The 13989-nt window shown below is 37.5% G+C and overlaps 1 protein-coding gene across 3 annotated transcripts in view; it reads left to right on the top strand.

Annotated features, from left to right (window-relative positions):
• The window catches only part of LOC138335895 (origin recognition complex subunit 5-like), a 38001-nt gene that overhangs the window by 21757 nt on the left and 2255 nt on the right, over window positions 1-13989 (top strand). For all 3 annotated transcript variants that reach the window (XM_069285078.1, XM_069285076.1, XM_069285077.1), the window contains 3 exons: window positions 44-94; window positions 2903-3013; window positions 6296-6408. In XM_069285078.1, coding sequence (XP_069141179.1) covers window positions 44-94; window positions 2903-3013; window positions 6296-6408 — 275 coding nt within the window. The remainder of the gene's footprint in view (window positions 1-43; window positions 95-2902; window positions 3014-6295; window positions 6409-13989) is intronic.

Raw genomic sequence — 13989 nt, 5'->3', positions numbered from 1 at the left:
ATTTATACAAGCAGTCAATATATTGAAAGCTTTTTACTTTCAGAACTCTGGTAAAGTTGACAGGAGAGCCAAATTTATTAAGAAACATGAGAGGGTAAGTACACAAACCTCACCACTACTGTATTATATAGTATACCTTCTAGTCCATCTGAATCAAAATAAAGCTAAAATATTGGCACATCTAGCTAAAAGGATATTATCTGTTCTTCCTGTGTCACCATTTTCTTTTAAATAGTTGTAAAAAATATTGCAGTCTCCCCAATACACTTATCACATGAAGGCACACTGTGTATAAATACAGCAGTCTCCAAAATACACTTATCACATAAAGGCACACAGTGATAAATAAGCAGTCTCCAAAATACACATCACATAAAGGCACACCGTGTATAAATACAGCAGTCTCCCAAACACACTTATCACATAAAGGCACACCGTGTATAAATACAGCAGTCTCCCAAACACACTTATCACATGAAGGCACACCGTGTATAAATACAGCAGTCTCCCAAACACACTTATCACATGAAGGCACACCGTGTATAAATACAGCAGTCTCCCCAATACACTTATCACATAAAGGCACACCGTGTATAAATGCAACAGTCTCCCCAATACACTTATCACATAAAGGCACACCGTGTATAAATACAGCAGTCTCCCAAACACACTTATCACATGAAGGCACACCGTGTATAAATACAGCAGTCTCCCAAACACACTTATCACATGAAGGCACACCGTGTATAAATACAGCAGTCTCCCCAATACACTTATCACATGAAGGCACACCGTGTATAAATACAGCAGTCTCCAAAATACACTTATCACATAATGGCACAGCGTGTATAAATACAGCAGTCTCCCAAACAAACTTATCACATAAAGGCACACCGTGTATAAATACAGCAAACAAACGTCTCCCAAACACACTTATCACATGAAGGCACACCGTGTATAAATACAGCAGTCTCCCAAACACACTTATCACATGAAGGCACACCGTGTATAAATACAGCAGTCTCCCAAACACACTTATCACATAAAGGCACACCGTGTATAAATACAGCAGTCTCCCAAACACACTTATCACATAAAGGCACACCGTGTATAAATACAGCAGTCTCCCAAAAAACTAAATAAGCACACAGTATAAAACACATCCCCAAAAATACTTATCACATAAAGGCACACCGTGTATAAATACAACAGTCTCCCAAACACACTTATCACATGAAGGCACACTGTGTATAAATACAGCAGTCTCCCAAACACACTCTTTCATAAAGGCACACTTGTATAAATACAACAGTCTCCCCAATACACTTATCACATAAAGGCACACCGTGTATAAATACAGCAGTCTCCCAAACACACTTATCACATAAAGGCACACCGTGTATAAATGCAACAGTCTCCCCAATACACTTATCACATGAAGGCACACGTGTATAAATACAGCAGTCTCCCAAACACACTTATCACATGAAGGCACACTGTGTAAAATACAACAGTCTCCCAATACACTTATCACATGAAGGCACACCGTGTATAATACAGCAGTTCCAAACACTATCAATAAGGCACCGTGTATATAAGCAGTCTCCAAAACACTTATCACATAAAGGCACACGTGTATAAATACAGCAGTCTCCAAAACACACTTATCACATAAAGGCACACCGTGTGTATAAATACAGCAGTCTCCCAAACACACTTATCACATAAAGGCACACCGTGTATAAATACAGCAGTCTCCCAAACACACTTATCACATAAAGGCACACCGTGTATAAATACAGCAGTCTCCCAAACAATCTTATCACATAAGGCACACCGTGTATAAATACAGCAGTCTCCCACTGTGTATAAATACAACAGTCTCCCCAATACAGTCTCCCCAATACACTTATCACATGAAGGCACACCGTGTATAAATACAGCAGTCTCCAAAATACACTTATCACATAAAGGCACACCGTGTATAAATACAGCAGTCTCCCAAACACACTTATCACATGAAGGCACACCGTGTATAAATACAGCAGTCTCCCAAACACACTTATCACATGAAGGCACACCATGTATAAATACAGCAGTCTCCCCAATACACTTATTATATATACAATTTCCTTTATGTCCTGATATGACTTTAATTGTTTATTTCAAATAAAATCATAACTAAACTAGGGATTGGATGTATGATTGTTGGGGCAGATAAATTAAAAATTTGTTTAAATTTATAAATTTTACCATTTGATCAGACCAATGGGATAAAGTTAAATACCTGTAAATAACCTTTTCATCAGATTTAGACCTTATATTTGAGACTTTATTATGTTGGATTTGGGGGCTATAGATTTTATAGAAATGAATGACCTTGACCATCATTCAGGTAAAATTTCGTCAATGTAACAAAGTCTATCTGTTTGACTTCTGAGAGATAAAAATATTTTCCTTGTGAAAACCGAGGCAAACGAGCACTAGAAACCCAAGGAGTCTCTTAAAATTAATGAAGTTAGAAACGCTTTCCCTGGTCTAAGGAGGAAAGTCATAATTAGTGCTACTTAATATTTGTATTTTCCACTTGAAAATCATGTTGATATTTTGAAGTATCAGTACGAGGACCTGTGAGTATTGACCAATCCTAAACAAATTAGTCTGATTACAGCTGGTAAGTGTTATATACTGATAATACAAGTGTTGTTGATTGGCTGAATGTTCCTAGTAAAACATTTAAATACCTACAGTAGTGAAACAATAGAATTATAGTATACTGATATTTCAAGCAACTTTTGGATTACCAAGAGGCACAAGAGACCTGTCACATTGCCTTTAGTAACCTTGAACTCGGTAATAAAATCCTTGTGATAGAATAATCTGATATTGTTGACTGTTTCAGACCAGTAACCACATGTTGGGTCCTAAACACTTCCCTATTGACAGACTTATGGCGATTTTCTTCTCCATCGTTGAGGGAAAGGTAGCACCTACTGCTAATATATTTGTACAGGTAAGTTGATTGTCAATGAAAGGTAGCACCTAATGCTAATATATTTGTACAGGTAAGTTGATCATCAATGAAATGTAGCACCTACTGCTAACATATTTGTACAGGTAAGTTGATTGTCAATGAAATGTAGCACCTACTGCTAATATATCTGTACAGGTAAGTTGATCATCAATGAAAGATAGCACCTACTGCTAATATATTTGTACAGGTAAGTTGATCATCAATGAAAGGTAGCACCTACTGCTAATATATTTGTACAGGTAAGTTGATCATCAATGAAAGGTAGCACATACTGCTAATATATTTGTACAGGTAAGTTGATCATCAATGAAATGTAGCACCTACTGCTAATATATTTGTACAGGTAAGTTGATCATTAATGAAAGATAGCACCTACTGCTAATATATTTGTACAGGTAAGTTGATTATCAATGAAAGATAGCACCTACTGCTAATGTATTCGTACAGGTAAGTTGATCATCAATGAAATGTAGCACCTACTGCTAATACATTTGTACAGGTAAGTTGATCATCAATGAAAGGTAGCACCTACTGTTAATGTATTCGTACAGGTAAGTTGATCATCAATGAAATGTAGCACCTACTGCTAATATATTTGTACAGGTAAGTTGATCATCAATGAAATGTAGCACCTACTGCTAATACATTTGTACAGGTAAGTTGATCATCAATGAAAGGTAGCACCTACTGTTAATGTATTCGTACAGGTAAGTTGATCATCAATGAAATGTAGCACCTACTGCTAATATATTTGTACAGGTAAGTTGATCATCAATGAAAGGTAGCACCTACTGCTAATATATTTGTACAGGTAAGTTGATCATCAATGAAAGGTAGCACCTACTGCTAATATATTTGTACAGGTAAGTTGATCATCAATGAAAGGTAGCACCTAATGCTAATATATTTGTACAGGTAAGTTGATCATCAATGAAAGGTAGCACATACTGCTAATATATTTGTACAGGTAAGTTGATCATTAATGAAATGTAGCACCTACTACTAATGTATTTGTAGTAATTAAAAGTATAAAATAAGATTGATTAACACATAATCAAGGTTATTTTTTTTCCTGTAGATCAACTGTTTCAAATTTGAACTTTGATTGGAATTTTTTAAATGTATTTAATAGGAAACTGGTAAATAGTACATTTGTATATCTTTTTTTAAAGCTCTGACATAATTCTGCACAGAGATATCAATGAGCTCCTAAACGCCCTATTGGATTTTTAGGTCACCTGAGACGAAGTCTCAAGTGACCTATTCTAATCGCCTTTTGTCCCGTCGTCGTGCGTCGTATGTCCGTACACAATTTACATTTTCGACTTCTTCTCCAAAACTGCTGAAGCAATTTCAATGAAATTTTCCACAAACCTTCTAAGGCATAAGGCCAATCAAAATTGTGAATTATATGGTCCCCCCCCCCCCCCCCCCCCCCCGGGGGGGCTGTGGGAGGGGCCAAAAGGGGTAAAATTGAGTAAAATTTCAAAAATCTTCTTCTCTACTCACAGATGTGGTAGAATCAAATACTCTTCATAGATAGAAAGGTCTTGAGGTCCTTTGCAAAAATTGTGAATTATATGACCCTGGGGTCTCTAGTTTCCTCCTGGGGAGGGGGTTAAGTTTACTATAGTTGGAAAACTCATTTTTGAGTATTAGTTGGTCATTTGTAATAGGAAAGGAGTCAAATGTTGTCAGAATTATCAGTATGAGATGGCCATTTAATCCTATTAACAAATTTTCTATGACTGACCCCCAGGGGCCTTAGGGGCGGGGTCAAAAGGAGTCAAATAGGCTAAAACTTCAAAAATCTTCTTCTGAAATTCTGGAAATGGTAGAATCAAATACTTTTCATAAATAGAAAGGTCTTAAGGTCCTTTACAAAAATTGTGAATTATATGACCCTGGGGTCTCACGTTTCCCCCTGGGGAGGAGGTCTAGTTTACTATAGTTCATATAGGGAAAACACATTTATGAGCATGTTTTGCTCAATTTTCATTGGAAACGAGTCAAACTTGGTTAGAATTATTAGCCTGAGATAGCATTTTAATATCATATCCACATTGGTCCTGGCCGACCCCCTGGGGGCAGAGCTAGAGGAGCGGGGCTAAAAAAGGGTCAAATAGGCTAAAACTTCAAAAATCTTCTTCTGAACTTCTGGAAATGGTAGAATCAAATACTTTTCATAAATAGAAAGGTCTTAAAAGGTCCTTTACAACAATTGTGAATTATATGACCCTGGGGTCTCACGTTTCCCCCTGGGGAGGAGGTCTAGTTTACTATAGTTCATGTAGGGAAAACACATTTATGAGCATTTTTTGCTCAATTTTCATAGGAAATGAGTCAAACTTGGTTAGAATTATTAGCCTGAGATAGCATATCATATCCATATTGGTCCAGGCCGACCCCCTTGGGGCAGAGGGGCGGGGCCAAAAAGGTCAAATAGGCTAAAGCTTCAAAAATATTCTTTTAAAATTCTGGAAATGGTATAATCAAATACACTTTATAGATGAAAAGGTCTTAAAGTTTGTTTATGAAAATTGTAAATGATATGACCTTGGGGTCTCCTGTTTCCCCTTGGGGAGGGGGTCAAGTTTACTATAGTTTATATAGGAAAAACACATTAATGAGCATTTTTTGCTCAATTTTGGTTAGAATTATTAGCCTGAGATAGCATTGTGATATCATATATATTGGTCCTGGCCGACCCCCTGAGGGCAGAGGGGCAGGGCTAAAAAAGGGTCAAATAGGCTAAAACTTCAAAAATCTTCTAAAATTCTGGATATAGTAGAATCAAATAATTATAGATGGAAAGGTCTTAAGGTGTTTTATAAAAATTGTGAATTATATGACCTTGGGGTCTCACGTTACCCCCTGGGGAGGGGTCAAGTTTACTATAGTTTATATAGGAAAAACATATTTGTGAACATTATTTGCCCAATTTTCGTAGTCAAACTTGATTAGAATTATAAGCCTTAGATATAGCATTTTAACATCCATATCCATCCTCGATGACCCCCTGGGGGACAAGAGGGGCAGGACCAAACAGGGTCAAAATGATTAAAATTTCAAAAAATACCTCTAAGTTCACAGGTTTGATGGAAGCAAATACTCTTCATAGCCTAAAAAGTCAAATTTACAAATCACTGACCAACTTCAAGGCCCAGCATATAGTGTTTATATGTCTTTAATTTGTTTCATTATATATTCTAACTCAGGTGACCGTTAAGGCCCATGGGCCTCTTGTTGACATTATTGTAGATCTCTTCACTGGTCAGTTTGAACATGCTTGGACAAGTGGCCGGAGATGACCAAATAGACACACCAAAGTATAAATGTCTAGTGTCCTTGGAGTTCATCAAATCGGTGTCAAGGTCAGTACTCATACACAATGAAGGTCATTGTTATAAAAAAGACCACAAATTAGTGTCAAGGTCAGTACTCATTACACTCAAGGTCATTGTCATAATTAAGGTCATAAATTAGTGTCAAGGTCAGTACTCTTTACACTCAAGGTCATTGTTATAATAAAGATCATAAAACAGTGTCAAGGTCAGTACTCGTTACACACAAGGTCATTGTTATAATTAAGGTTATAAATTAGTGTCAAGGTCAGTACTCTTTACACTCAAGATCATTATTATAATAAAGGTCATAAATCAGTGTCAAGGTCAGTACTCATTACACTCAAGGTTATTGTTATAATAAAGATCATAAATTAGTGTCAAGGTCAGTAATCATTACACTCAAGGTCATTGTCATAATTAAGGTCATGAATTAGTGTAAAGGTTAGTATCTATTACACTCAAGGTCATTGTTGTAATAAAGGTCGTAAATCAGTGTCAAGGTCAGTACTTGTTACACTCAAGGTCATTGCTATAATAAAAGTCATAAATTAGTGTCAAGGTCAGTACTCGTTAAACTCAAGGTCATTGTTATAATAAAGATCATAAATTAGTGTCAAGGTCAGTACTAATTACACTCAAGGTCATTGTTATAATAAAGATCATAAATTAGTGTCAAGGTCAGTACTCATTACACTCAAGGTCATTGTTATAATAATGGTCATAAATTAGTGTCAAGGTCAGTACTCATTATACTCAAGGTCATTATTATAATAAAGGTCATAAATTAGGGTCAAGGTCAGTACTTGTTACACTCGAGGTTACTGTGACAAGAGACTAAACTATTGTCAAGGTCAGTGATTATCATACTCAAAGTCATTGCTAAAACAAAAATCATCAAATCTGTATCGATGTCAGTACTGGTGGCTTCCAAGGTCATTGCCACATTAAAAATTGTTACTATTTTTATAATGTTCCATTTGTAAATGAAAATTCAATTTGTGAATGTAAAAAAAAGCCATTACAATCTGAAAGGTTGTTATTATTGTCTGATTGTATTTATTGGAGGTACTATAATTTTGCCTGGTTATGATCATCATTTTCACTAAGAACATTGACCTACTGTAGCAGATTGAGCTATAGTGCTGTGATTGGCCGTCCCCAACACTCGTTTAACAGTGCCTAATTGGCTGTAGGTTTGATGAAGCTGTAGTTAACATACACTTTAGTACGTAACTCTCTGGTGGGCATCTTGACCTTATTCTGAATGGATTAGCCAGGAAGGAAATGTTGTAGATCATTAATTCTCCATATTTTTTGGTGACAATTAGAAATTTCCTTTGACAAGTGTTCTACTTGTGATAATGAACAGCTGTCACAGAATGTACCTAGTCACTGACGTACCTGGTCTAGGATTTGTAACTCACCATCATCACATGTTTCTATCGTCTGTCCTATTATTACTGCTATTTCACAGAAAGTACCTAGTCACTGACGTACCTGGTCTAGGATTTGTAACCCACCATCATCACATGTTTCTATCGTCTGTCCTATTATTACTGCTATTTCACAGAAAGTACCTAGTCACTGACGTACCTGGTCTAGGATTTGTAACCCACCATCATCACATGTTTCTATCGTCTGTCCTATTATTACTGCTATTTCACAGAAAGTACCTAGTCACTGACGTACCTGGTCTAGGATTTGTAACCCACCATCATCACATGTTTCTATCGTCTGTCCTATTATTACTGCTATTTCACAGAAAGTACCTAGTCACTGACGTACCTGGTCTAGGATTTGTAACTCACCATCATCACATATTTCTATCGTCTGTCCTATTATTACTGCTATTTCACAGAAAGTACCTAGTCACTGACGTACCTGGTCTAGGATTTGTAACCCACCATCATCACATATTTCTATCGTCTGTCCTATTATTACTGCTATTTCACAGAAAGTACCTAGTCACTGACGTACCTGGTCTAGGATTTGTAACCCACCATCATCACATATTTCTATCGTCTGTCCTATTATTACTGCTATTTCACAGAAAGTACCTAGTCACTGACGTACCTGGTCTAGGATTTGTAACTCACCATCATCACATATTTCTATCGTCTGTCCTATTATTACTGCTATTTCACAGAAAGTACCTAGTCACTGACGTACCTGGTCTAGGATTTGTAACTCACCATCATCACATATTTCTATCGTCTGTCCTATTATTACTGCTATTTCACAGAAAGTACCTAGTCACTGACGTACCTGGTCTAGGATTTGTAACCCACCATCATCACATATTTCTATCGTCTGTCCTATTATTACTGCTATTTCACAGAAAGTACCTAGTCACTGACGTACCTGGTCTAGGATTTGTAACCCACCATCATCACATATTTCTATCGTCTGTCCTATTATTACTGCTATTTCACAGAAAGTACCTAGTCACTGACGTACCTGGTCTAGGATTTGTAACTCACCATCATCACATGTTTCTATCGTCTGTCCTATTATTACTGCTATTTCACAGAAAGTACCTAGTCACTGACGTACCTGGTCTAGGATTTGTAACCCACCATCATCACATATTTCTATCGTCTGTCCTATTATTACTGCTATTTCACAGAAAGTACCTAGTCACTGACGTACCTGGTCTAGGATTTGTAACCCACCATCATCACATGTTTCTATCGTCTGTCCTATTATTACTGCTATTTCACAGAAAGTACCTAGTCACTGACGTACCTGGTCTAGGATTTGTAACCCACCATCATCACATGTTTCTATCGTCTGTCCTTTTATTACTGCTATTTCACAGAAAGTACCTAGTCACTGACGTACCTGGTCTAGGATTTGTAACCCACCATCATCACATGTTTCTATCGTCTGTCCTTTTATTACTGCTATTTCACAGAAAGTACCTAGTCACTGACGTACCTGGTCTAGGATTTGTAACCCACCATCATCACATGTTTCTATCGTCTGTCCTATTATTACTGCTATTTCACAGAAAGTACCTAGTCACTGACGTACCTGGTCTAGGATTTGTAACCCACCATCATCACATGTTTCTATCGTCTGTCCTATTATTACTGCTATTTCACAGAAAGTACCTAGTCACTGACGTACCTGGTCTAGGATTTGTAACCCACCATCATCACATATTTCTATCGTCTGTCCTATTATTACTGCTATTTCACAGAAAGTACCTAGTCACTGACGTACCTGGTCTAGGATTTGTAACCCACCATCATCACATATTTCTACATGTTATTACTGCTATTTCACAGAAAGTACCTGTCACTGACGTACCTGTCTAGGATTTGTAACCACCATCATCACATTTTCTATCGTCTGCCTATTATTACTGCTATTTCACAGAAAGTACCTAGTCACTGACGTACCTGGTCTAGGATTTGTAACCCACCATCATCACATGTTTCTATCGTCTGTCCTATTATTACTGCTATTTCACAGAAAGTACCTAGTCACTGACGTACCTGGTCTAGGATTTGTAACCCACCATCATCACATGTTTCTATCGTCTGTCCTATTATTACTGCTATTTCACAGAAAGTACCTAGTCACTGACGTACCTGGTCTAGGATTTGTAACTCACACCATCATCACATGTTTCTATCGTCTGTCCTATTATTACTGCTATTTCACAGAAAGTACCTAGTCACTGACGTACTGGTCTAGGATTTGTAACCTCATCACATATTTTCTATCGTCTGTCCTATTATTACTGCTATTTCACAGAAAGTACCTAGTCACTGACGTACCTGGTCTAGGATTTGTAACCCACCATCATCACATGTTTCTATCGTCTGTCCTATTATTACTGCTATTTCACAGAAAGTACCTAGTCACTGACGTACCTGGTCTAGGATTTGTAACCACCACATCATCACATATTTCTATCGTCTGTCCTATTATTACTGCTATTTCACAGAAAGTACCTAGTCACTGACGTACCTGGTCTAGGATTTGTAACCCACCATCATCACATGTTTCTATCGTCTGTCCTATTATTACTGCTATTTCACAGAAAGTACCTAGTCACTGACGTACCTGGTCTAGGATTTGTAACCCACCATCATCACATGTTTCTATCGTCTGTCCTATTATTACTGCTATTTCACAGAAAGTACCTAGTCACTGACGTACCTGGTCTAGGATTTGTAACCCACCATCATCACATGTTTCTATCGTCTGTCCTATTATTACTGCTATTTCACAGAAAGTACCTAGTCACTGACGTACCTGGTCTAGGATTTGTAACCCACCATCATCACATGTTTCTATCGTCTGTCCTTTTATTACTGCTATTTCACAGAAAGTACCGAAGGAATCTTTCTCAATTTCATGCATTTGGTTCCGCTAGGACCTTAGTTGTACATTTTAGGACTAATCGATCAATGAAATGGTAAAAAAGCAGCCATTATGGAGTTTGATACATTAAAAGTTTATTACTGTTACTTATTTAGTTGAAGTTTGTTCGCTCCCATTTGCCCTTGTAAAGCATATTTAATGTTAGGATTGATTAAACAAAAGGGTTGACATCTTTCTTTTTGACAATTGAAGTTTGTTTTCACTTTTCCTCATACTTATTGTTTGAAATATCAAATGTTATTTCCTCTTATTGACTGGATTTTTGCCAATTGCATTTTGTGAATGAGTAGGAAGTTACATGGCTGATTAGCAGTCACCTTGGATTTTGAAACTTTCGCAATAATGTACTGACAATGTCTCCCTCAAATTGAATTTGTAGGGTCTGCTTAGATTTTAGTTACCTAATAACTTTGAAACAAATCCAAACACAAGCAGCCATATTGGGTTTGACAATAAAAAGGGAAGAGAAAAGAAAACCTTTCAATTGACTGACTTAGATCATTCTTTCATGGGAACCTATACTCCACATAGTTACCTAGTGACCAATGTACCAGGTGATGTATGTTACCTAGTGACCAATATACCAGGTGATGTATGTTACCTAGTAACCAATGTACCAGGTGACCTGTGTTACCTAGTAACCAATGTACCAGGTGATATATGATACCTAGTAACCAATGTACCAGGTGACCTGTGTTACCTAATAACCAATGTACCAGGTGATATATGTTACCTAGTAACCAATGTACCAGGTGACCTGTGTTACCTAGTAACCAATGTACCATGTGATATATGTTACCTACCAACTAACCAATGTACCAGGTGACCTGTGTTACCTAGTAACCAATGTACCAGGTGACCTGTGTTACCTAGTAACCAGTGTACCAGGTGACCTGTGTTACCTAGTAACCAATGTACCAGGTGATATATGTTACCTAGTAACCAATGTACCAGGTGACCTGTGTTACCTAGTAACCAATGTACCAGGTGATATATGTTACCTAGTAACCAATGTACAAGGTGACCTGTGTTACCAATGTACAGTGAAGTAACCAATGTACCAGGTGATATATGTTACATAGTAACCAATGTACCAGGTGACCTGTGTTACCTAGTAACCAATGTACCAGGTGAATATAGTATTACCTAGTAACCAATGTGACTAATATACCAAGTAACCAATGTACCAGTGATATATGTTACCTAGTAACCAATGTACCAGGTGACCTAGTTACCAAGATACCAATGTACCAGGTGATATGTGTTACCTAGTAACCAATGTACCAGGTGATATATGTGTTACCTAGTAACCAATGTACCAAGATATATGTGAACCAATGTATATGTTACCTAGTAACCAATGTACCAATGTAACCAGGTGACCAGGTGTGTTACCAAGTAACCAATGTACCAGGTGATATATGTTTACCTAGTAACCAATGTACCAGGTGACCTGTGTTACCAGTTAACCAATGTACCAGGTGACCTGTGTTACCTAGTAACCAATGTACCAGGTGACCAATGTGTTACCTAGTAACCAATGTACCAGGTGATATATGTTACCTAGTGACCAATGTACCAGGTGATATATGTTACCTAGTAACCAATGTACCAGGTGATATATGTTACCTAGTTAACCAATGTACCAGGTGATATATGTTACCTAGTAACCAATGTACCAGGTGACCTGTATTACCTAGTTACCAATGTACCAGGTGATATGTGTTTACCTAGTAACCAATGTACCAGGTGACCTATGTTACCTAGTAACCAATGTACCAGGTGATATATGTTACCTAGTAACCAATGTACCAGGTGATATATGTTACAATGTAACCAATGTACCAGGTGATGTATGTTACCAAATAACCAATGTACCAGGTGACCTGTGTTACCTAGTAACCAATGTACCAGGTGACCTATATGTTACCTAGTAACCAATGTACCAGGTGATATATGTTACCAGTAACCAATGTACCAGGTGACCTGTGTTACCTAGTAACCAATGTACCAGGTGATATGTGTTACCTAGTAACCAATGTACCAGGTGACCTGTGTTACCTAGTAACCAATGTACCAGGTGATATATGTTACCTAGTAACCAATGTACCAGGTGATATATGTTATCTATCAAGTAACCAATGTACCAGGTGATATATGTTATCAAGTAACCAATGTACCAGGCGATGTATGTTACCAAATAAACAATCTACCAGGTGACCTGTGTTACCTAGTAACCAATGTACAAGATGATATATGTTACCAAGTAACCAATTTACCAGGTGATATATGTTACCAAGTAACCGATGTACCAGGTGATATATGTTACCTAGTAACCAATGTACCAGGTGACATATGTTACCTAGTAACCAATGTACCAGGTGATATATGTTACCAAGTAACCAATGTACCAGGTGATATATGTTACCTAGTAACCAATGTACCAGGTGATATATGTTACCTAGTAACCAATGTACCAGGTGATATATGTTACAAGTAACCAATGTACCAGGTGATATTTGTTACATAGTAACCAATGTACCAGGTGATATATGTTACCTAGCAACCAATGTACCAGGTGACCTGTGTTACCTAGTAACCAATGTACCAGGTGATATATGTTACCAAGTAACCAATGTACCAGGTGACCTGTGTTACCTAGTAACCAATGTACAAGATGATATATGTTACCAAGTAACCAATGTACCAGGTGATATATGTTACCAAGTAACCAATGTACCAGGTGACCTGTGTTACCTAGTAACCAATGTACCAGGTGATATGTGTTACCTAGTAACCAATGTACCAGGTGACCTGTGTTACCTAGTAACCAATGTACCAGGTGACCTGTGTTACCTAGTAACCAATGTACCAGGTGACCTGTGTTACCTAGTAACCAATGTACCAGGTGACCTGTGTTACCTAGTAACCAATGTACCAGGTGACCTGTGTTACCTAGTAACCAATGTACCAGGTGATATATGTTATCAAGTAACCAATGTACCAGGTGATATATGTTACCTAGTAACCAATGTACCAGGTGACCTGTGTTACCTAGTAACCAATGTACCAGGTGACCTGTGTTACCTAGTAACCAATGTACAAGATGATATATGTTACCTAGTAACCAACTGACCAGGTGATATATGTTACCTAGTGACCAATGTACAAGGTATTATATATTACCTAGTAACCAATGTACCAGGTGATATA

The sequence above is a fragment of the Argopecten irradians genome, chromosome 12, assembly GCF_041381155.1.
Source record: "Argopecten irradians isolate NY chromosome 12, Ai_NY, whole genome shotgun sequence".
Lineage (NCBI taxonomy): Eukaryota > Metazoa > Mollusca > Bivalvia > Pectinida > Pectinidae > Argopecten > Argopecten irradians.
This window is presented reverse-complemented; position numbering and strand designations above follow the sequence as displayed.